The sequence below is a fragment of the Astatotilapia calliptera genome, chromosome 22 (assembly GCF_964374335.1).
Source record: "Astatotilapia calliptera chromosome 22, fAstCal68.1, whole genome shotgun sequence".
NCBI classification, from domain to species: Eukaryota; Metazoa; Chordata; class Actinopteri; order Cichliformes; family Cichlidae; genus Astatotilapia; species Astatotilapia calliptera.
In genome coordinates this window covers 1,659,799-1,685,395 of record NC_137442.1, presented here as the reverse complement: position 1 = coordinate 1,685,395, position 25,597 = coordinate 1,659,799, and the positions used below count along the sequence as shown (strand labels likewise).

General features: G+C 44.3%; 1 protein-coding gene and 1 long non-coding RNA gene across 17 annotated transcripts in view; both read right to left on the bottom strand.

Annotated features, from left to right (window-relative positions):
* LOC113014344 (uncharacterized) overlaps positions 1-25,597 on the bottom strand; it is a 90,961-nt gene that overhangs the window by 17,738 nt on the left and 47,626 nt on the right. For 10 of the 15 annotated variants that reach the window (XR_013904871.1, XR_013904860.1, XR_013904866.1 and 7 more), the window contains 4 exons: positions 23,701-23,973; positions 23,219-23,509; positions 22,386-22,670; positions 21,816-21,872 (listed from right to left, as the gene is read on the bottom strand). The exons of 2 other annotated variants lie outside the window; for them this stretch is intronic. Coding sequence is in view for 3 of the 13 variants with exons in the window: in XM_080296707.1 (XP_080152833.1) it covers positions 21,816-21,872; positions 22,386-22,670; positions 23,219-23,509; positions 23,701-23,973 (906 nt within the window). In the remaining 10 variants the exon portion in view is untranslated. Of the gene's footprint in view, positions 1-20,234; positions 20,919-21,815; positions 21,873-22,385; positions 22,671-23,218; positions 23,510-23,700; positions 23,974-25,597 lie in introns of those variants that run through there. 3 more of the 15 variants (XM_080296708.1, XM_080296709.1, XR_013904868.1) reach the window with 3 other exon arrangements.
* On the bottom strand, positions 11,703-14,335 carry LOC145423696 (uncharacterized). 2 transcript variants are annotated; one of them, XR_013904749.1, is made up of 5 exons: positions 14,142-14,335; positions 13,775-13,828; positions 13,330-13,350; positions 13,192-13,236; positions 11,703-13,001 (listed from the first exon to the last, which is right to left on the bottom strand). It is a non-coding gene; the product is annotated as an uncharacterized LOC145423696 (long non-coding RNA). The 2 variants fall into 2 exon arrangements; XR_013904750.1 differs by lacking the exon at positions 14,142-14,335 and adding an exon at positions 13,969-14,018.

The following is a 25,597-nucleotide window of genomic DNA, read 5'->3' as shown; positions in this document are numbered from 1 at the left end:
AGCTCCTCAGCAGCACAGATGTGATCTGTTTGTCATTTAATGAGGACAGAGCACGGTGCTGTCCTCTGCACAGATCTCTTTAACCCTGCAGAGAGCTGTGATCAGGGTTAAGCGCCATTTTAAAAACATCCGGTATCAACTTCCTAAACCTTCTCTCTGACACATAATTTGCAACATTAAACCGGAAGTAAGACTGAAACTAATGAATAACCTCAACATTTAAACAAACATACCTAAAAGTAGGCTTAGCTGAAAATAAATGCATAACAACTTAACAAGTTCAACTCAATTTTTAAACGACGCTACATTTTACTTCCGATTTGAGCCCGTCACACGAACAAGTGTAAAAACACTAAAACTCACCGCTGTTTACCGTCAGTCCTGTCCCAACAAGGACCAGAACTGCGATCACGAACATTTTAGTCCAAATTAAGTCATCTTGTCCGGAATAAACTCAGATTTATTCCCCTCCGTTGCACCGAATATTCCTCTCCGTGTCTGCTCCTCTCTGCTTCCTTGTTCTGAGTTGAGTGATGGATTCAGGGACCGCGGGTAAACTAAAGATGCATTCATCTTCATTTATTTAAATGTGTCATCTGTGACACTTGTGAAGTTATCTCAAACACACTCTGTCAATGTTTAAAAATGTCGCGAGTTTACCTGGTGATATCCTCATGCGCGACGCGCTCGCGAAAACACTAAACCAGGGGTCAGCAACCTTTAACACCCAAAGAACCATTTGGAGCCGGTTTCCACGCAAAAGAAAACACTGGGAGCCTCAAATACTTTGTGACATCTAAAATGAAGATAACACTGCATATATTGTTTTTTACCTTTATGCTTTGTGTGAACAACTAAGGTGTGCTGCTTAAATCCATGAAGTGCTACAGAGAAAATTACATCTTATTTATGTAATTAACACATGTAGCGGCAATTCCTTTTGTTTGACAAACCAAACATCCCACCAGGGACGTGCAGAGAGGTTTAAAGGGGCGGGTGCTCAAAGTTAAAAAGGGGCACATTGAACCAGGCTGAATAACAACAACACACATTCATCAAGAATCTAATATGGGGAGGGCAGGGCTGTGTTGATCTGAGACTGTAGACATTAAAAAGTCCACAGGAGAGATGGTAGCTGATTAAACAAGTGTCATGAGATAATAACAAAATGCAAAGATTGGTGACAGCGCTTGGAACCATAAGGCAACAAAAAACTGTGACATAAACTCGGCTCTGCCTGTGAATCACTCTTTGCTTCTCTTCTTCCTTCCATCCCATCATTTCATATATCACTCTCCACTTGCTGTCTATGTGAGAACAAGGCACAACTTGCTATTGCAATAAACTATAATCTAATTATCCACACCTAACAACTCCAGCACTTAATCTATAATAAAATGATGACAGAAAAATGTTATAGCCCTGCCTTTAGTAGCCTCACACAGCTCCTGCTGTTTCCTCCTCATGTCCTTACTGTTCTGTTATTGTTCTTTAAAATACAGCTTGTGTTTTTTAATATATTATAATTATAATTATTATTATGTGGACATGCATATTAGATCGTTTTTAGTGAAATATAATCCCTCCAGAAAGGCAGGAAATGCCCAGAAACTTACTTTAAAACGAAACATGTTCCCTAAAACGGTGACAGAGCTACAGACCCATGACAGCCTTACACAGGTAGCCAGCAGCTATGACCAGCACTACCTGTGCAGTTAATAAAAGGACAGGTAATGTTTGTCGCGCTGTTGCACACACAGCACGCTCGTTTGTTTCAGTTCGTGAGTTGCAACAAGACAGCTTACCAACGTGTACATAATAAGCTAATACTCCTGTGTGCTACACACTACAGTGCACGCTGTACACCTACTTACTGGTTGTGTCGCATCAGTCTGTGTCTCTGAGTTAACTTGTGTTTCTCCTACAGCTCCGGACCGCTAAAAATGCGCGTGCTCTTTGTGAGCTCGTTCCCGGCTCGTAACCAGCGCGTTCTGCCGTCAAGGGCGATCATTGGTTAAATGTGATCATGTGACTGATGCAAGCCAGATCCTTTTATTTAGCAAAACTATGATTAATAGTTAAATATTATTGTTGAGGGGCACAGACAGGACTCCGCACACACACATTAAAAAATAAATAAAAAAAATTTTAAAAGTTGCCTCAACAAAAGGGCACTTTGGGCACTCATCAGGAAAGGGGCGGGTGCTCAAGCCCCTCTAGTCCCCCCCCCCTCTGCACGTCCCTGCATCCCACAATTAAAAGTCCACAAGCCACTGCTGCACTGAGATAATATTTCGTACGCAGGCAAAAGAAGTCCACTGTCCAAACTTGAAAGTTGCGTTTTTATGGTTTATTTATCCAGTTTGGCAATAACAAGATCCATTTTTTGTTACTTCCTGCTGCTTCTCCTGTAGTAGTATTTATTTATTGTCATTGTCGGAACAATGAAATTGTGTTTGGGGCTTCCATACAACCCCCCAAAAAAGAAGAAAATAATAAATACCCCTTAAAACCCAAGTGTACATATTTAACCCAGTGTGACTCCAATGCAATGAGACAATCCTTAGCAATAACATGAGAACATGACACGTAATGTTCGTAGAAATTCAGACAGAGACCTGAGAAACATGACAAAATACAACAATGCAACCCATTCAATATTATTGTACTGTGAGATATGATATCAGATATGATAGTTATCTATTTAAGAAAGAGGGGGGGGGGGCAGGAGGGGGAAGAGAATAAAGATATGATGCACCAATGCAGACCAGTTCATTGCTATTAAGAAGTTGGATATGGTTATTGTCCGTGAGAGGGGGGCAGAGAGTTCAGGAGCCTCACAGCCTGTGGATACAGGCTGTTGGCCAGTCTGGATGTTCTGGCCTGTATAGACCTGTACCTTCTCCCTGAGGGCAGCAGATGGAAAAGGTGGCGCGCAGGGTGATGTTGGTCCCGCAGGATACTGTGCACCCTCCTCAGACAGCGAGTGGGGAAGATATTACTGATCTCTGGCAGACTTGTTCCAATAATTCTGCCAGCTTCTTTCACCACCCGCTGGAGTGCTTGCTGATCGGCCTTGGTGCAGCTGGGGAACCACACTAGAAATCCATACGTCAGAACGCTGCTGATGGCACAGTTGTAGAAGTTCAACATCAGAGATCTGGGTATGTGTGCGCTCCGCAGTCTCCTCAGGTAGTAGAGGCGCTGTTGGGCCTTCCGTGCAACTGAGGTGATATGGTTGCCCCAGGACAGGTCCTCGGTCACAGTTACCCCCAAGAATAAAAAACCACAGGCCCACCCCAGTGCAAGCTGGTCCTATACCAGTCTCTTTATTTATAGAAACAAAATGGCCCCACAGCTCTTTCTGACTAATTTAACAAAGTAACATCAAACAAACATTGAAACAAAATATTAACCGACAAATAAACTTGTAAATAAATCCCAAAATATAAGTAAACTAACAACAAACTTTAACTAATTTCAAAATAAGAAAAAAAATAAGAGCAAATAGCTCCAATACTACAGTTGGGGATTGCTGATGCTTATACCTTTAATAAAAGCTCATAATTGTCATAACTTAGAAGTAGGTTTGCAGGAGACTCTCCACCTTATCTGTAGAGTGGGGGTCTCAGTGTTTGTAAAATGTTAACTCTGTTTTGTATGTTTTGTAAAGGAATTTGGTGTAGCTTGAGAGAGGAGATTACTTTTATGACTGGCAGGAAGTCACCTACACAGAGACACACACAGTGCTTTTTTTTTTTTTTGCCTGTCCCATTTGGTTCTTTAGCCGTCAGAATTGTTGTCTGAAGACCAACAAGGAGACCCAATGGATTTATTTGGCCAAATGGATCATCGTGGCATTGCCGTATTGGTCCATTTGATCGACCTTTGTTTTTATTTTTTATTTTATTTTATTTTCAGTTGTTACAGACGGGACAGACATGAGTGAGGGATAGGAAAGGGAGAGAGAAAGAGGAAGGAAAAGAAAAACAGAAGGGGAGAGGGACAGTGAGAAAGGAAACTTAAAAACTAAAGATGGCGCCGGTGAGGTCGGCTGCCGTCACGACTGCTCCGACCACTTTTTCTTTGTCTTTGTTTTTTAAGTTAGTTTTCAGCGTTTCTAAATCGGCAAAATCATCACCATTGGGTACATTAGGTATGACAGTGACACTCTTGTTTCTATTGGTTTACAATGTACTCACAATTCGAAGTTTTTAACTCCGGATCCGAGCTGGCCGAGTGAGATCTCGAGGGAGAACAAAGGGAAGCGGCGGCGGCCTAGAGGGAAGCGAGCCGGCGTCAGGAACAGGCTGAGAGCTCGTGCACACCGCACACCTCTGCCTAGCATCCTGCTCGCCAACGTCCAGTCACTGGAGAACAAGCTTGACGACCTCAGGGCCAGGATAAAGTTCCAGAGAGACATTCGGGACTGCAATCTCCTCTGCTTCACCGAGACATGGCTGAACCCAGCGGTGCCGGACCACGCCATCCAGCCGGCCGAGTTCTTCTCGGTTCACCGCATGGACAGGACACGGGACTCGGGGAAGTCAAGGGGAGGCGGCGTGTGTTTAATGGTGAACAACAACTGGTGCAACAGTGCGAACGTTGTTCCTCTCACACGCTCCTGCACACCAAATCTGGAACTACTGTCCATCATGTGTCGTCCTTTTTATCTACCTCGGGAATTTACATCGGTCATTGTAAGTGCCGTTTATATTCCACCACAAGTGGACACGGTCACCGCCTTATGCGAGCTGCATGAGGCACTCACACAGCACCAGACACAACACCGGGACGCTGCGCTTATTGTGACGGGGGACTTTAATAGCGCCAACCTCAAACGCGCAGCGCCGAACTTTTATCAACACATCACCTGCCCCACCAGGGGTGAAAGGACACTGGACCACTGCTACACTACGGTTAAGGACGGCTACAAGGCACAATCCCGCCCCCCGTTTGGCAAACCTGATCACGCCGCCATGCCAAAATACAAACAAAGGCTGAAACAGGAAGTTCCGGTTCAGAGGAAGGTCGCGCGCTGGACTGATCAATCGGTGGCCGCGTTACAGGACGCACTCGATGACGCAGACTGGGGCATGTTCAGAAACAGCTCCGACGATGACGTCAACGTGTTTACGGAAGCGGTTGTGGGATTCATCGGGAAACTAGCGGATGATACCGTGGAGACAAAGACTATCACAACGTTTCCCAACCAGAAGCCGTGGGTGGATAAAACCATCCGCGACGCTCTGAGATCCCGCACCGCTGCCTACAACACGGGACTCATGACGGGGGACATGGACCCGTACAAAGCCGCGTCATATAACGTGCGGAGGGCGGTGAAAGAGGCGAAGCAGCGCTACGGGAGGAAACTAGAGTCACAACTCCAACAGAGTGACTCTAGGAGCCTGTGGCGGGGACTAAGGACAATAACGGACTATAAAGCACCAACAACCGGTATGACGAACGCGGCCGTGACTCTGGCAGACGAGCTGAACACTTTCTATGCTCGCTTCGAGGCTGCAGCTAAGGTCTCCAACAATGCTAGTGCTAGCGGTGCTAACGGCTGCAGACAGGAAGATACTGCCAGCACCGGAAACGTGCTCGTCATCTCCGAGCATGAAGTAAGGAGAGCCTTCAAAAGAGTGAACACCAGGAAAGCAGCAGGACCAGACGGCATCCCAGGTCGTATCCTCAGAGACTGCGCATACCAGCTAGCTCCTGTGTTCACTGAGATATTCAACATCTCTTTATCTCAGTCGGTGATCCCCACATGCTTCAAAGAGTCCATCATTGTTCCTGTCCCGAAGAAACCCCACCCTGCTTCTCTCAATGACTATCGCCCTGTAGCCCTCACCTCAGTAGTGATGAAGTGCTTTGAACGCCTGGTCAGAGACTTCATCATTTCTTCACTACCAGACACACTGGACCCACTACAGTTCGCTTACCGTCCAAATCGTTCCACAGACGATGCCATCTCTCATCTCCTCCACACATCACTCACTCACTTGGACACTAGAAGGGGGAATTATGTTAAAATGCTCTTCATAGACTACAGCTCTGCATTTAACACCATAATTCCCTCCACACTCACCACCAAGCTGGAGCATCTGGGACTCAGCTCATCTATGTGTCAGTGGATCTCCAACTTCCTAACTGGCAGACCACAGGCAGTAAGGATGGGCGGACATGTCTCAGCCTCCACCACTCTCAGCACTGGAGCCCCCCAGGGGTGTGTTCTGAGCCCCCTGCTGTACTCTTTGTACACATATGACTGTGTGGCCACTACCAGCTCCACCACCATCATCAAGTTTGCTGACGACACCGTCGTGGTGGGCCTGATCTCTGATAACAACGAGACGGCCTACCTGAAGGAGATTAGGAATCTGGAGAACTGGTGCCAGAGGAACAACCTCCTTCTAAACGTCAGTAAGACAAAGGAGCTGATAGTGGACTTCAGCACTAAGCAGGAGAGGAACTACCAGACCCCCGTCATCAACGAGTGCCCAGTGGAGAGAGTGGACAGCTTCAAATACCTCGGAGTTCACATCACGCAGGACCTGTCATGGTCCTGTCACATCAACACCGTGGTGAAAAAGGCCCGTCAGCGTCTCTACCACCTCAGACGCTTGAGAGACTTCCAACTGCCCTCCAAGGTGCTCAGGAACTTTTACTCGTGCACCATAGAGAGCATCCTGGCGGGAAACATCTTAACCTGGTTCGGGAACAGCACCATGCAGGACAGACGAGCTCTACAGAGGGTTGTGCGGTCAGCTGAGCGCACCATCCGCTCCGAGCTCCCTGACCTGCACTCAATCTACAGCAGGCGGTGCTGGACCAAGGCCAGGAAGATGGTGAAGGACCTCAGCCATCCCAACAACAGACTGTTCTCTCTGCTGAGGTCAGGAAAGCGATTCCGCTCCCTGAAGACCAACACAGAGAGACTGAGGAGGAGCTTCTTCCCGCAGGCGATACGGTCTCTCAATCACACCACCACACAGTACTGACCCACACATATGGTTCTTACACACACACTGGACTTTCTGGACATTGTTTTCACTTCATCACTTAAATCACTTTAAGCATATTTGCACTGCACAAGACATAATGTGGATTGCACAACACTGGACATTATATTCTTCATTTCCAGTTAATACTTGTACAGCTGCTGTTATTGTGTATATATTTATTTATTTATATTTCTTCATACATTCTTACATAGTTCTATATTGTGTATTGTGTATTTTGTTGTACAGTTATTTTATTTTCAACCTTAATTTATATATTTTATCTTATTCTCCCAGTTAAATTTACCCTTCATTCTAATTTGTGTTGTACAGTTATTTCATTTTTAACCTTAATTTATATTTTATTCCTTCCTAGTTAAATTTACCCTTTTTAATTTTTCATATTTATTTCCTATCTTATTCATAGCCTTTTTTTTTCTTTAGGTCACGAGCAGTTGTCTAAGAATTTCACTGCATATCGTACTGTGTATGACTGTGTACGTGACAAATAAAATTTGAATTTGAATTTGAATTTGAAAAAGAGAAAGAAGAGAAAACAAGCCAAAAAAAAAAAAAACAGAGCAACATACTAAACACAACACCATCACGTTAATCTAGCTAAGTGTAAACAGCAGTAAATACTAAATATTGAATGTTGTTGTGTAGCAAGCAGGACAGACAGCGCACAATGTGCTTTGAAGTAGCAGCCAAGAAAGGTGTAATTTAAGTCTACGAGCAGTGAACACCCGTGTGCACACCTGTGTGGTTCAGCGCGCTTGTATTCAAAGGTTTCCCCATGTAATGGTCTGCAAGAGGATGTAGCGAGCCATAGCCCCGCCCCCCAGGGCATGAAGCAGGCATGGAGGAGATCCAGGCTCCAGACATCCAGAGGCCCCAGAGTGCGAGAGCCCAAGGAGGACCACCGGAGGGGCATCCGTGCCACCCTCCTGGGAAGAGCTGAGGAGAGCCCCAGATGAGGGGTCACCCAGTAGCCACGGAGCAGAAGCCAGAGGGGGCTGCAGTGGCGTGCCCGCCGGCTCTGCCAGCTGTGCCAGAGTGAACCGAGCCGCAGGCCCAGAGGCCGAAGGCCCGAGGCCCCCCTTTGCCCCGGAAGAGGCCTGACCGAGCAACAGGCACCAGGCTCCGCCAAGTAGCCACCGGAAGTGGCTGGTACATACCTGAGTGCCCAGCCCCGGACACCAAGAACCACCAATGCACCGACCCCTGAGGGCATCAGTCACTGGCAGGGAGTGTGGTGAGGGGAGACAGGCCTTGGAGGGCCTGGGAGTTCCCAGAGAGGTGGAGTCTAAGACCCGACCTGACATATAGACACAGACAAACAGGCACACACAGACACAAACATGCATTCCCACCCTCATGCACACATATACAAACACTCAGCACTCACCCAACGTAAGGACTGACATAAATGGACATGTACACACAATCACACTCCCCAAACATACTCTATACCCCAGGTCCAGGTACCCTCGCCCCTGGAGGGGGAAACGGCACCTAGACCCAGGAGATGTTACCCTTTCCCCCGGGGTGGAGGCAAGCAGACCGCCCGAGGCTCCGCAGCAGCAGGGAGGCCCCGCATCCCAGATCCCAATCGGACGGCCAGCACCTCCTCCCCGATGGCCAACAGAGAACAGGGGTGTGTGAAGACCCCATACCTCCCTCCTCCTGCTCATGTGTAGTGTTGCTGCGTGTTGTTCTAAAGTGCATTTAAAATAAGGGAGAGCATGGTGCTGCTGCCAGAGAGCAGCACGGCCCCTCCCGAGAACCCTCAATGTCTACATGGATTTAAAATTGAAAGGTGGGCACCGACGCCAGAGGTGGGGTTGAGTACACAGACCGTCCACTGGACGCCATTAACGTGCCCACCCTCAAGGCCCTATATATATGTGTGTGTTATGAGAGTGTGAGTAATGTGAGTGTCTAAGTTGTGGAATAAAATTGAGGTACAGGTGGCCAGAAGGGGACGGGGGGGGGGTGCCTCCCCTGCACCCTGGTGACACACCCGCACCCCAAGGCCCTTGTGTGGGTGGGTGTGGTGGAGCGGGAAGAGGGAGGCAGCCGGGGGTGGGGAGGAACACACATTGCTTTAACTGTTACAACACACACACCCACACGCACAGTCACTCACGTGCACTCACATAAACACACAGGCACTCACATGCTCGCACGTACATACACAAACGCAGAGTTTGCAACACTCCGTGGGGGTTTTATGATGGGGTCGCGTCTATAAAACTGATTGTAACAAACAAAGAAGTGAAGATCTGCAGAGGGACACCGGCCTTGCACGTCTCCCCTTCTAGAAGATGCATGCGTAACTGAAGATGAATAAAGGTTTTGTGAAATGACTACTGAGTCCGGTGCCGTCTCTGGATGCCCGAGGAATAAAAAAGAACCGGGGTGAAACTGCTTTACTTAACACTATGTAGTTAGAATATTGTACCTGCTGTGTAAGATGTAATAATTAGGATTAATGTGCGACGTTTGACCAGGTTGTGACCTATTGCGATAAGCCAAAGCCAAAGGGTAGTGAGAGTCCTGACTGGCCTCTGGCCAGGACTGACCCCTGCAGCTGTGTTTGGCTGGAGGATGGGTGGGAAAGTTACCCAGCAGCAGGGGGCGGGGATACTGGTCCCTATATATTAGGGGACCAGAGGACACCCCAGCACTCTTTTTTCCTGCTGCTACTTTCTGTCTGTCTCTGTGTTGCTCTGCTGTCTGTGCTTAAGGCTGTACACCCCGGGGTTTTGCTTTTCTTGCTTTCTGCTATGTAATTCTCTTGCTAAATGTCTGTATGTATTTTTCCTGCTGTTCATATGATTCAGTGTATTAAACTCTGTTCCAAGAATTCTACTCTTTTTCAGAGCATCTTTTTGAGTGCCTTGATTTTAGTTGGATCTAAAAAGGTTGGATCTCCACATCGTTGGTGGGAGAAGTTTATCATGATGGCTTTAAAATTTGCGACCACAATACATAAGTGTATATAAAGTGGATAATACATTTCTGCAGTTTCACAGTATTTCTGCCCTCAGCATGAAAATGTTTAACATCACCGTTTCTCAATCCTACAGTTTACTGCAGGCTTTAAGAACAAAGGGAAAAAATAGTCCGTCTCACCAAATCCACTTTATATGTTTAAAAGCTGTGTTTCAGTGGAGAAAGTGGAAATGAGCTGCAGGAAAAACTGACTTAAAAATAAGATATCTGAATATACGCACTACAGGTGGTCACAGTTCTCACATTAGAAACCAAAAACTGCAAATGTTACTGAGCCATAAACTGTCATGAAAGCTTAGTGATAGCTGACATCAGTCAGCCATTAGTTCATTGATGGAAAATCCCACATTACATCACATAATCAGTAACAGGGTAGTTCAATGTGACCTTTGAGGATTTCATGAAATCATAATAAAATAACAACAGACCTTTAAACTTGACAACAGACGATGACACAGACAACACATATCCTTATTTTTACAGCTGAAATGACTCAAAGAGCTGCTGTGAATGCTTGACTCTTACATACTGTTCATATTTCATACCATCACAGTACTGTTTGGGTCAGTTTTGACACATAATAAATGTCTACTACTAAATTTGAACTACAGATCTGTTTAGAATGCACTTCAGCCTGTTTTACTGACAACAGAGGTCTCACTGCAGTTGTGAGTTCTCAGAATCGGCTGTTTGGGCAAAAGAATGAAAACACCAGCAAGTTTGATACCATCATCGGGAAGCTTGCGGTTCTCCAACAGGAGATTGAGAGACCAGTGTCGGAGTGTTAAAGAACAGCTTTGAAATTCTCATGAGTTGTCACGAAGAAAAATTACAATCATAAGGGCCCCTTCGGCGCCAGCTGTGGGCTCAAGGCTGGAGCCGAACAAAACTCCCTGATAACGACTGTGTTTAGTCTGTTCTTCCCATTCCCTACAAGGCCACCTGGGTTGGCTGGAAGACTGTTTACTTAGCCTGGCAGGGCGAAGGACACTGTCTCAGCTGAACACTGGACACACACACATACATATACTGATACTGATAAGCACTCACTGACGCATCACCCTCCCAACGCCACCTCCAACGCTTACCTCCCCTCTGATGTGGACATCGGGTCAGCTGGAGGCGCAGTCGAAGATTGCAGAGGTCCCAGATCAGATGTGCACACTGGAACTCTTCCCCATGTTGCTGTCTGTGTTTATTGTGTTATGGTGTGTTGATATCTGTGCATCCCTGTATTATCCTTTTGTGTTGCACATTTCAATGTTTTTTTTCCTCGCTACCTGGCCTGACCTGTCTCCCCAATGTGATGTTTGTGTTGTATGTACGGTCGGCAAGGTCTGTCATCTCGGTTGTGGGCAAAAGACCTGCAACTGACAAATAAAGGCCATCTCATCATCTCATCTCACATAATTCAGTTAGCCAAGTGACAGTTTTAAGGCAAGCATGTGTAAGTGAAGTGTGTGTGTGACACTTCCTGACACGCATGGCGGTGACCTCTCAACAACATCTCTAGTCACTTCATTTAGAGCGTGACCTTTTAACAAACCAACATGTACAAAAACAACTAGTTATTGTGTCCACATCACCCAGTGTGGCAACGAAACTCACTTTCTGAACATCTGAAAATCTTGGAGCAGAGCATTCGAACGGGGAGAAAAAGAAAACAACACAAACAAGACAGAGAAAGTTTTTTCTTTATTTTTGAAAAGAGTAATCTGATTCACACAGAATAGGTTGAGGATTTTTCTTTGAAAGAAAACATACATGAGCGTATTACCTCTGTGCATTTTGCACAAACGACTGAAACACATTTCAAAGATGTTTCAGGATTACACTTTTCTTTTTTTACACTGAGAAGGACACACAGCAGGTATTTCACAGATTTATGAAGACGAAAACCATCTTATCATAAGGAATAAACCTTTGTAACTTTCAAAGAAATAGATGATACAGAGAGGTAAAATCCATAAAGTCATTATGTTTAAAATCCTTTATTGCATTAGTCAGCACAGTAAAAAACTCCAGCCCAATCCTTTAGATGAATAACAGCATGAATTAAAGTATAGCTACTGATCACAAGTATAAAAACTCTTCAGCTTCAAAGCTTATTTGTAAATATAACACTAAAGATAATCATCAAACTTTCAAGAATTCTGCCCTAAAGCTCCGACAGTAAAAGCTTCTAAATCTCACGGCCTGCAAATTAAATTTAAAGCTGCAATAAAATGAAAAATCTATTCACAGAGTATTAGCTATATTAAGTGATCCATTTTTTCACTAAATGTTAATGAAGACATCAAACATTTATCATAATAATATTGGTAAAAAAATGACTGTTTTATCCTCATCAGCCCACAACAGTGATTAGAGCAGGACATGTAAAATCCAATTGTCACATGCTGCAGTGCTCTCAGCGATTCATAAAACTGTTTAAGCTAGAAGGATCAAATCAACAAAGGCACCAAACTGGTTCTCATTAAGCTTTATTCCCAGCAGCCATCGTTTCTTTTTAACTAAAATAAAATGTCCTTTTCTTTTATACACTCATTCAATGACCACAGAGGACTCTTCTTTCCACCTGAGAAACTTTATTGAACAACACTGCTGTGAAGACTCGATTTTACCATTTGCCTTCAGTGCCTTTCAAAGATTTACCTTAAAGCTTGTCACTTATTTTATCCTCAGTGCTGTAAAAACCCGATTTTAAATGTTTGAGTAACCCACCAGTGATTTTTAAAAGTTAATTTTAAAAAACCCTTCATTTTACTGCTGATGCTTCTGTTGTCTAAAATGTTGGAACTAACCACCCTTAGTCGTAATGCTTGTGCACTGATCGATATATCTGTAGTTTAAGTCAGGCTCCAATCTATGTGCTCTGATGGAAGTTCTTGTGAAGATTTCAGACAGTCTCCTGGCTAGATGACGGCATTAGACGCTCCTCCTCTGCAGTTTGGGGTGAACTTTGAGATGTCTCAGCTGCAGGGACAAACAAACTTATTTTAGAACAATACAGAGACCTACCTGCTCTGGTTTGTGCTTATATTTTCATTGGCAAACCTGCATTTTCTTTGCGTTAAAATATCATTAAAGTTATAAGTGATGTTTTTTGTTAAACCCTCAAAATCCAAATCATAAACCTAAAACAGCAACTGTCAAAAATACTTACAAGAGATGCCAGAGCTACTGTTGGTCTCAGTGGAATCCTTTGACCCTGTGAAGGAAGGACGATGTTTTCAGATTCAGTCCAAAAAATGTTAACCTATACTTTCTTTCTTTTCTTTTATATGCAGATGAACACACTTACCTTTGCGGCCAGTGGGGGGTGCTGTGGACACATGAAAAAGTATTAACAACCTCTAATATGACCTCTATTTTAGTGCATTTCTGTGTTTGCGCAGTAAATTAACAGTTGGTGAGCATTGCACTGACGTCCACCTTAAAGTAAACCCAACCCCTAATTTATGTTTAAGACTGACTTATTAGCCTTGGAAAAATGTAGATGTAGTTTTTGATGTGTGGCCATTGAGAATTTCAGCATTCGAGAATTATTTTGAAAAGGCAAATCACAAACTTTGGTACTGTAGGTTCAGAGTTATTTATGGACTCTGCTGCTTAATTAATGTGACCTTCATATTAATGTTGGGTAGATTCAAACTCCCGACCTTCCGATGATGGGGCAATCACTCTACCTGCTGAGATATTCCTGTCACTAGCAGCTTCATGGTAAATTGCTTCAGGGGAAAACTTACCATTCTGAGTTGTGACTTCATTGTCAGTTTGGCTGATGGTTGAAATGTTGGATGCTACACACACATAGAAACACACATAGAAACACACATAGAAACACACATAGAAACACACATAGAAACACACAAACACAAAATGTCAAAGGTCATGTTCTATAATCCTTTCTACATAAATCTTTGCAGAGTAACAAACTTACGATTGCTTCCATTTCCGTTGCCATTGCCCACACACACACACACACACACACACACACACACACACACACACACACACACACACACACACACACACACACACACACACAAAATATTTAAACTCATCTGCTACACTGCTGTATGTATGAAAATCTCTGCACAAGGAAACACTTACCTGTCATAAGAGGCGTGCCTGCTGGGTTGCTGCTGCCTAAACACACACATACACACAAAATGTCACAGCTCATCTTGTACAATCTTTTCTATATGAATTGTTGCAGAGTGTTACGTTTTCGGTGTTGTCAGTGTGTTGTTTTTGGCGTGACTGTTATGTGTTTCCTGTTTTACTTTGAAAGTCTGTGTTATCTGCCTGCACACACACACACACACACACACACACACACACACACACACACACACACACACACACACACACACACACACACACACACACACACAGGTGCAGGCATCAAACTTTATAAGAGAAAAATAAAGATGTTACCTTTGATGATTCTGGCTCGACGTCTGCGTCCTGTAAACAGACGTAACACAGACTGTCAGTGATGATGGATGAACTCAGTGGTTTGTTCTACATGCAGATGTGTCTGAGTGGAGACGGTGGAGGAAACGAGCTGCACACTATCAGCAAACATCAATCATTTCTGTTCTGCACAGAAAAACTACATTTATGTCCCAGAGGGCTCAAAGTTATTGGATCAGAAGCTGCAGACAGGAAAGTCTGACATCATGTCACATGACTGTGACCTTTGACCCCCTCATGGAGTCCTAATAGAATACTAAGGGAAGTGTTTGAAGGCTGACAGACTGGAGCAGCTGATATTCAACATTTCTTACATTCATTTCAATGATTTTCTTCATGTGTTTCAAATGTGATGATCAGTAACAGAGCTCCATGTCATCACTGTCTGAGACCAGGACAGTTTCATTTTTACAGGATACAAAGACAAACATTTTAGCTCCACTCAGCAATAATTACACACAACAGCACACTGGACTTACCAAGACAGCCTTTTTTATACAAGATCACACAGGCAACTACAGCAACAAGAGCAACCACAGCCAAGACTCCTCCCACTGCAGCAGCGATCGGAGGTCCACATCCAGGTTCCGGTGGAAGGTCATTGATGTCTGAAACACAGACACAAGCTTCAGGTTGAGGTCACTGTCAGTTATTTGCTGCTGTTTGTTACTGAGATGTAGATTTGAAGCCACAGTCATGATGGAGTCAGTGATCTGACAGCAGTGATGTGGAGCAGCAACAGGAGGTCAGTGAGAGGGGACGGCACTGAAACTGTTCATATCTGGAACTATTCAGTGATGCTCTGGAGGAGATCGCTGCTCTGCTTCTTCAGGGCTGCAGAGCTGGGCTACATGTTGTGTGATTCTTACTCTGAATCTGAATAAGTACGCGGGACCACTGTGTGCGGTAAGACCATCTCTTTACTTCCTGTATTACCATCTACCGGCATGCATTGCCAGTGCGTAACACGTAATTACACAATCAAACAGTGAACACATACTGCCCATACAACAAATGTACCAGAGACAATTATGAATACACCACATCTCCCCTTTTAAACAAAAACAGAATATTACTTTTCTCAAGACAGAACTTCCAACCAGACTACCTCTTGATTCTTTTTTTCCTCTTTTTCAAAGCCATACAAGAACATCTGGCAAACAATCTGCATTACATTTTTAACCTTTTGTTTTTGTTTTCTTGTTCTTTTCTTTTCTTAACAACTCTTTTTAGCTTTATTTTACTGTGCTCTACAAAACCCTTATAACACAGTTACATAACAACAACCTTTTTTTTTTTCTCTTACAGATCTAACTTTTTAGGTTTAACTATTGGCCTCCCTGACTTGGTTCTGACCACATCAGTGTTAACAGGTGTAGCAGGGATCACACTGGGTGTTTGAGGCTTCTGCAACACAGGCACATTAGCAGGTTCATGCACAGGTGAACTTAAAGGAATCAAATGCACACGATTACGCCTCACAGTCCCTTGTGGTAACTCCACTGTGTATGATCGGGGTGTAGAGTGATTTTGGACAACAGTGCCTGTAGTTTTGACATCAGTCACCCAAACTTGCTCTCCTGGGGACAGGCTGCATAAAGGTTTTGCGCGGTGGCGCCTGTTGAAGTTTGCCATGTCCATCATCCTCTTCTCCCTTTCCTTTCGAGCGAGCAGTGCGTTGTCCGGCAGTGTGGGCTCCAGCTGCGATGGAAGCATCGGCAGTGTGGTTCGCAGACGTCTGCCCATTAAAAGCTCTGCAGGGCTGTATCCGGACTGCAGTGGTGTAGCTCTATAGGCAAGAAGAGCTAGATAAGGATCAGCTGCTTTTTTCAGAAGATTTTTTACAGTCTGCACAGCACGTTCTGCTTCTCCATTACTTTGTGGAAACTTGGGACTGCTTGTGATGTGTTTGAAGCCGTATGCTGCTGCAAAGTCTGTAAAGATTTGACCTGAATACTGTGGCCCATTATCAGACATGAGGACCTCTGGGATGCCATGACGGGCAAAGAAAGATTTCAGGTGAGTAATGACATCGTTTGATTTTGTCCTGTTTAACAAAGCAATCTCAACAAATCTAGAGTGATAGTCAACAGCGAGAAGGTAAGTTTTCCCTCCCAGCTCGAAAAGATCTGTGCCCACTCTCTGCCAAATATATCTGTCAGGCCGTCGACTGCAGTCAGAACACGTCCGTTCCTTCTGATCCTCACGATGATGTCTTTGGGGTAGAAGCCTGTGGCGAGGCAGGTCAGGATGAGGTTTGTCTCCACTTTGGCCTTCTTTGCAAACACAAACACATCAGGTGGAGCTGGAAGCAGGAAATGGAAAACTGTGTCACCACATGTGGTAACTGGAACACTGATTTAATGAATTTATCTGTGACACATAAAAAAATGAACCAGCTGGTACTGGATGTCTTATATGAGCTGTAAGTATTAAAGCTTCGGTCACACAAGAGGAAAAATAGGTTGGTAACCTCCATGAAAACTGGTTGGGAGTTGGTCGCACTGCTTTTCTTCTTTATTCTTTGTGTTGTGAATAATAACTCTGTGAATAATGACGCGTCACCAAAGAAGAAAATATCTAATTGGCTGAGAAAAACTAAAAATGTGACTGGCTGAGTTTACCTCATTTTATTCTGAGAAGCTTCGAGGAGCAGCTTCCATAAAAGACACTTGATTGTTCATTTATTTATGACAGTGGTTTAATTCTGTACTCTGATTCTGGTCTGCAGAGATCTCACAGACGAGCTGCAGATACAGCTTTCACAGAGTGAGACCTGATCTGTTAAAGTCTGATTTCTAGTTTAAACCTGCAGAGAGGCTCTGCTTCATTTTACAAACATGTCCACATGGATCACACAGGCTGCAAACATGCAGATGTTAAAGTGACACATTTATTGAAGGAATATTTGGTTAAATGTGTGAGCATATTTCTGCCAAACAAAGGACGTTACATACAGCTCATTTATACTTAACTTTAAAAATAGAATCAGTTATTTTTTAATTGTTCTTTTTCATTCATCCATTTTTTTTTTGCTTATCCTCCTCCAACTTCTCTTGGAAAACACCAAGGTGTCCCCAAGCCAGCCGAGATATATAATGTCTCTCCTGTCCTGGGTCTCCTCTGGACACCCACATCTACATTATTGATACTTTTTAATGTGAAATGTTGTCACACACTGACCTAAAAATTTCATGAATTTATAACTTTCGTGCTAGTTCTTTTTTTTTTTCCTCTGTTTTTTTTCTCCACTTTTTTCACCCATGTTTAGAGAACCAGTGCTCCTTTGTTTACGTTTGGGATCAGCTGTTAGCACTGCTCCCTGCAGCTGCAGCTGCGCTACTGGCAGACAGACCCGACATCCCCAGTGAGCTGAAGAGGAAGAGACGGGGGTGATGTCACCTGAGAAGGAGATGTTACAGACCATCTGTCCCTTCTGTGATCATTGGAAATGTGAGATCGCTCCCTAATAAGATTGAGGAGCTAATGACCCGGTCACAGAGTGTTCTGACAAAACGCCCTACCTATAAAGCTGTCCTACCTGTTGTTACTGCGCATGCGCACAACTCAAAACGGCCATATTTTTGGTGTTAATAGTGGACGCCTATTATTTGATCCTACCCTGATCATGTGTGTGCAAAACAAGGTTAGTATTATATGTATTACTTCTTTATTACAGTTGATACTTGTTTTCTTTAAGCTGTTGTCAATTTGTTAACTTTTCAAGCTAACATGCATTTTGTTTTTTAGCCCTGGCCTCTCTTATATATTTATTGGAGAATGACAAAATTCTACACTAATCTTCTTTTCAAATGACACAACTCAGATCTCTCTGCCATCCTCAAGTTTTCACATAAATCTTTTTTAGGTTGTTAAACAGTTTATAGAAAACAGCTGCTCTGTGTGCTGAAGCAGACAATTCTAAAAACTCCACCACTGTATTTGTGCTTTGAGTAAATTTTCCTTTGGTAATACAATCCCTTATTGTAAATATTTCCAAAGATGATTTTCTCTTATCAAACCGTATTTTGGGTTATTTCAGCCAATGACATAAACACTCCCCCTGAGTAAAGAGCGCTTATCCTGTGTTTGCCTTTAACAAGCCATTCCTTCCAGCACACCGTTTCTGTACAGCAGTGTTGTTCCATAGCGAGGTGTAAGGTTGTCTTAAATCAGATGCTCCACACATTGTGCACCTCTACCCAGACAGCCTTAGAATACCCGAGCACGGGGTTATCATGAAAGTCTTGTCCATTAATAGCTGAACCCTGTGAGAGAACATCCAAGGGTGTAAAAGGGCTCACTAGTTCCTGTTCGATCTTCATCCAGCTCAGCTCCGTCCGATCCTGTCCAGTGCTTGGCCAGTCTTGACATTACAAAAGCTAAATTATACAACTTCACATTTGGGAGGGCCATTACTCCAATGTCTTTAGAGGCCCAGATGTTCTTTAAATTCACTCTTGGCTTCTTGTTATTCCACAAAACATCTTTAATTAGCTTCTCAAAATTGACTAAATATGTGTAAAGGAATTCTTACAGGTAACATCATGGAAACATAATTGAACTGCGGGGCCACCATCATGTTAATCACATTAATTTTACCCCGTAATGTAAGATTTAAATTAGCCCATTTATCCAGATTTGTTTGTATCTTTAGGAGGAGAGGTTCCATCTTTGGAAGCATAATATCCTCCAGTTTGGGTTTAATATTATTCCTAAAGACTTCATACCTGAAGGTAAATACTTCAAAGTGAATGGAGTAATGGATCTAGAGTGACATGATGCTGATAGGGGCGTGCCCTCTGATTTGTACCAATTTATCTTATAACCTGACAACCTTGAAAATGACTCGACGCATGTGAGCAGCGCCGGTAGAAATTAAATGTTATCGTTAATACTGCTAAGATGCTGTCAGCATATAGAAATAACTTGCTCCCTGCCGCCTGCGTGAACACCTCTGATAGCCACGTTAGCTCGATTAGCTAAGATCAGTGGTTCCAGAAATATCGTGAAGAAGAGCGGGGATGAAGAACACCCCTGCCGGGTCCCACGACTGAGATGGAAAAACTCTGACACCAATCTATTTGTCAAAACTGCTCAGCAGGACATTTTGTCGATAATCAGGTTCTCTGGCAGCAGGTCAGTCACACGACTGAACAATGTGTGTGTGTTAGTCCCTGTAGGGAAATGACTCCTCTGCATTTAACCCATTCACCCAGTGACGCAGGGCAGCCACCAATGCAACGCCCGGGGAGCAGTGTGTAGGGACGGTACCTTGCTCAACCTCAGGGCCCTTCAGTGGAGTTGAACCACCGACCCTCCGATCATGGGGCAACTACTCTACCTACTGGGCTGTCTCTGAACAACTGGGTATAAAAAGAGGCGGAGTTTCTCAGGAATTAAAGCTGGACAGATGTTCATCTGCACAAAAAGTATCAGAATTATGTTCTTCAGTGTTAAATTATCTACAGGAAGTAATCCAAACGTGATTGTCATCGTTTTATTTTGAAATGAACAGTGTTGCTGCTTCTACCTTCATGCTGTACGGTGGTTTAATCACTCACTTTGGTCACTGGAGGACTTTAAAACTGCTTAAAACGAAATAATTATAAAAACTGTCGTTGTTTGGATGCAGGAAGAAAAAGACTGAGGACAAATGAACGGATCCATCAGCAGCACCTGACGCTCGTCGCTCCAACATCGATAAAAACACTCATCACCTCATGATTCACACATTAAGTTCAGTTTATTATAAGAAACAACACAAAATACTTTCATTTTCTGATCCTTCACATTGCGACTGAAACACCTTTTAAACAGAAGCTGTAAATATGTCTGACAAACATGGCTGTCGTGCACTATAATGAAGAGGCTTCAGGATTGTGGCAGAATGACACAGAGTCATGCAGCTGATGTGTTGCTGATGTATAAAAACAGATTCCTGTGTTTCTTGACTTTTCGGAGCTTGTTGTCAAACACCGAGTGGATTTTTCTCTACATGAAAATCTTCTCATCTTTCATACATGAATCATTTCCTTCCAGCGGCTCTGAATCAAACTGCTGCTCTGAGGTTTCCAGGCTTTACTTTCTGAGCTCTTTCAAAGAATCCAGTTTACATGAAACTGCAGCAGCTTTGAAAGTTTGATTCACTTTTTTATTCTCACTGCTGCACAAACCTGATTTGACATGTTTGAGTAAAAACTCCAAGTTTAAACTGTAAAATGCAGCAAACGTGAGCCTCCTCTTAGTCTGCATGTTGGGACATGTGGTAAATACACTTGTTTTGGTAAATGTGGCTTCAGGGAGCCTTCGGGCGCTCCGACGGACGTTCTTGCAGACGTCAGAACATCAGCTGGACGGGCTCCAGCAGCAGTCTGCCTGAACCCGGGCCTCGGCTGTCGGAGTCATCGGCTGCAGGGATGAACAGAGTATCACAGAGGTGCACGTGCTCTGGCCTCTTCTTCTGCTCTGACTTTTGCAAACCTGCATTCATGACTGTGTGTTTGCTGTGAGCATGGCTCAGCACGAGGAGGCAGTCACATGACAAACAGCTGTATGGATGAGATCTGCTCACAGTGCAAACTGCTTACTCATGATTTCTGTTCTTTATAAATAACGGACTCTGTGAAAGACGAATAAAGCAGAAGATATAAGTGTGACGCACAGACAGCGACGCCTCACAGTAATCAGATTACCAGATGAAGGTTAGTGATTACATTTCCTCCTCGCTGACAGGAAACAGCAGCACACCTGTGAGGACTCATAGCTTCACACACAGCAACACTGACATTAACCTGCAAACACAACGGCCTCCGATCATCAGCTGACAGCCGCTAACAGGCCAGTGTTCACACCTGTGCTGAGGTGGGACAGAGTGACAGTTTGGTCCGACTGATGCTGAGAAAAAAGTTCATTCGCTCAGGATTCTCGTCCTGACGCGTTTATCCTGCTGCTCCAGCACAAACAGCAGCGTACCTGAGCTATGATCACGGTTCCTGCAGGTCAGCTGATCATTCTGATGATCGCCGAATCTAAAACTCACCTTTGCACAGATTTCCTGTGAAACTCTTCACAGCTGTGACAGTCACACCGTGGTCACATGACTGAACCAACCTGAGAGCCACGATTTCAACTATGAAGTGCTGACCTTAGTGCAAGAGCATCGTATCAATAATGATAATAATAATAATGCTGATAATAATTATAATAATCATCATATTTTTCATTAAAACTGTTTATGAGTTTCTCCAGGATGAATTTTAACACCCAAAGTTTGATCCTGTGCAACTTTTAATAAACGATACTTACAGGAGACACCTGAGTCAGAGGCGGAGTCAGAGGCGGAGTCAGAGGAGCTTTGAGAGTCTGAAGGAAAGAAATTAATTCAGGTAAACTTGTGAGCTGAATATGTAAAAATAACAATATCATGATAAAAATAATTAACATGGCTTTCATATTTACGCACCACTGCACAGTTGAAAACACACAAACTTGAAAAACTTAAAAAAATAAAAAAATTGCTGCACAACCAGTAAATTTTTAAGCCAATGTTCAGGAAAAGTATTTCCTGTTTAGAGTTCAGGTTTGACTTTTCCAGAGAAAATCTAAAGGAGGCGGCAGAGACCCTGTAGCAGACTGACGGATGATCCACAGCAGACGTGCACACAGGAAACTCTCCACACTGTGGACCTAACTCTGGATTCACCCACTCAAATTCAGTTCAGTAACTGACTCTGAGTTCAAACATTGGCCGGAACAGAAAAGTGACTGTGGTCAGAAAACTAACGCTGCAGGGATCTGCTGCTCTCCAACACAACTTTAAACAAAGAAGAAAACTGTGACGAATCAAAAAAACAAAAATAAAATAAAGTTTCTCACCCCAAACTCTGGTGACGCTCACAGCAGATGCCTCATGAACGACTTCACAGCTGAACGCAGACAGGTCAGACCTTAAAACCTCCACACGGTCTCTCCTCTGGAAGGTGTGGTCTTCATTGGGAAGAACTCCTGAGCTGATCAGGCCGTCGTCTGCAGTCAGGACGCTCTCATTCTTTTTCATCCTCAGGACGACGTCTGCTGGGTAGAAGCCTGTGGCGAGGCAGGTCAGCACCACGTCTGCATCCACTCTGGAGGTCTTTGCATACAGGGACACCTCGGGTGGAGCTGGAGGAGGAAATGTAAAGAGGTGTGTATCTCCTCAGCTATCACTGCAAACAGGAACCATTCAGGTTTCTTTGATCACCCCTAACGACTGAGCACAGCTGTGGCAGACGTGTCGCACGCTGACGTTTAGTTTGTGGCTTCCACACAAAATGCTTTCACATCTGTAGTCTCACATCTGGAGCTGAACGTCACTGAGCTCGTTTATCTCGTCTCTGTGACTTTGTTATCCACCAGGTGTTTCTGTAGGTGAACACCTGCCGTGTGGGGGGAGGGCGCAGCGAGGTAGTACAACGACAGTTATTGAGCTGTAAATCTGCATTACTGCTGCCATCATGAGACTGTTGTGTCCAAATAAAGGAGGAAACATTTAACTCACAGGAAACTTTAAGCTTTTTACATTTATTTGACCTGAACTTAGAAAAGTTGGAAGTTTAACTGAAGGTTCTTGGATTTCTGAATGTTATTGACCCATAATCACACACAAAGCCTCGTCTATGAAGTCTAATAAGAATAAATATCAAAATACAGAAACTAGATGTCATACATACAGGTGTTTCGTGGCTGCTGTTGTTCATAATTCAAGAACTTGCTCAGCCAATCGATGCACTCGTTCTCCAGGTATCCCTTGGTGTACTCTTTCAGCACCTGGACGCCGTCCCACTTCCTCTTGGTGGGTTCTGCCTCCGGAATCGGAGCGACCCAGACTCCGTTTTTATCATCGAAGGACAGGAAGTCGTTTCCATCGTAGGCATACATGTCCACGCCTCGGACAAACCTGAGCGTGCCGTCAGGCTGCGTCTGACCCTCACAGCCGTGCATCCACTGAAGAACGTGGAGGTCTGGAAGCAGGAGGGTGAAATAAGGAAGAACAAACAAAGGACAAGGAAATGAAAATTCAGAGGAGACGAGATGAGGAAGCAGGAACAACTTGTTCCTGACCTGAGGAACCTGATCTCAAATGGAAGCATTTTTCAATTAAAATGTTATTTTGTTGATGTCATGCAGGTCCTTCAGCTTTCGAGGGTCTGACCTGAGTCATTCTGCCTCATTCGCTCCATCAGGATGCCGATGTTGACCTTGAACCACTGCTGCTTGCTCTTGCGGGACTGTGTGCCTTTATCCCAGTAATCAGCAGGTAAACGCTCTCTCATCCACTCCTGTCTGGGAACTTTTGCCTGATTCTCGCTGTCAAAGTAGTCGATCATCCTGCCGTCCAGCAAACCCATGGCTGTGAACTCGTGGATGCCCGGGAGGCCGACAGGTTTGGAGAGCGCCGTGTAGATGTAATGGAGGGAGTGAGTGTCTGAAAGTCACACAGGAGGAAATGTTTTTATTCCAGCCAGCTGAGAAAAACCATCTGAATATTTACATCCACTATGAATCAGGAAGCTTTGCTCTTTGGTATTTTAGTCAGTCCCTGATAAACAATGATTACATCCATTCAGTTTTTCTGTCTCTTTAAACCTCTGTGTGCTACATTTGTTAAAGAGCAGCTGCTCTGGAGGACATTAACTTAACTAAAGTCCACCTGTTAAAAACCACACAGTTAAAACATACAGTTACAAAATGAGCTTAATCAGATCTCTCACACTCCATCGCAATGATTTACAAAGGTATTATCCAAAAATATGGACGATGGTGGACAAGTGAAAGTCAGAAGGATCCATCATCTGTCCATCATCCATCCGTCCATCATCCATCCATCATCCATCCATCCATCATCCATCCATCCATCCATCCATCCATCATCCATCCTCCATCCATCATCCATCCTCCATCATCCATCCATCATAAAATCATCCATCCATCCATCCATCCATCCATCCATCCATACATACATCATCCATCCATCCATCCATCCATCCATCCATCCATCATCCATCTGTCCATCATCCATCCATCCATCCATCCATCATCCATCTGTCCATCATCCATCCATCCATCCATCCATCCATCAGCCATCCATCCATCCATCATCCATCCATCATCCATCCATCCGTCCATCATCCATCCATCATCCATCCATCCGTCCATCATCCATCCATCATCCATCCATCCATCCATCCATCCATCATCCATCCTTCATCCATCCATCCGTCCATCATCCATCCATCATCCATCCATCATCCATCCATCCATCCATCCATCATCCATCCATCCATCATCCATCCATCCATCCGTCCATCATCCATCCATCCATCATCCATCCGTCCATCATCCATCCATCCATCCATCCATCCATCCATCCATCCATCATCCATCCATCATCCATCCGTCCATCCATCATCCATCCTCCATCCATCATCCATCCTCCATCCATCATCCATCCTCCATCATCCATCCATCATCCATCCATCATAAAATCATCCATCCATCCATCCATCCATCCATACATACATCATCCATCCATCCATCCATCCATCCATCCATCCATCCATCCATCCACCATCCATCCATCCATCCATCCATCCATCCATCATCCATCTGTCCATCATCCATCCATCCATCCATCCATCAGTCCATCATCCATCCATCCATCCATCCATCCATCTGTCCATCATCCATCCATCCATCCATCATCCATTTGTCCATCATCCATCCATCCATCCATCCATCCATCCATCCATCATCCATTTGTCCATCATCCATTTGTCCATCATCCATCCATCCATCCATCCATCCATCCATCATCTATCCGTCCATCATCCATCCATCCATCCATCATCCATTTGTCCATCATCCATCCATCCATCCATCCATCCATCCATCATCCATCCGTCATCCATCCATCCGTCATCCATCCATCCATCCATCTGTCCATCATCCATCCATCCACCATCCATCCATCCATCCATCCATCCATCCATCCATCTGTCCATCATCCATCCATCTGTCCATCATCCATCCATCCATCCATCCATCCATCC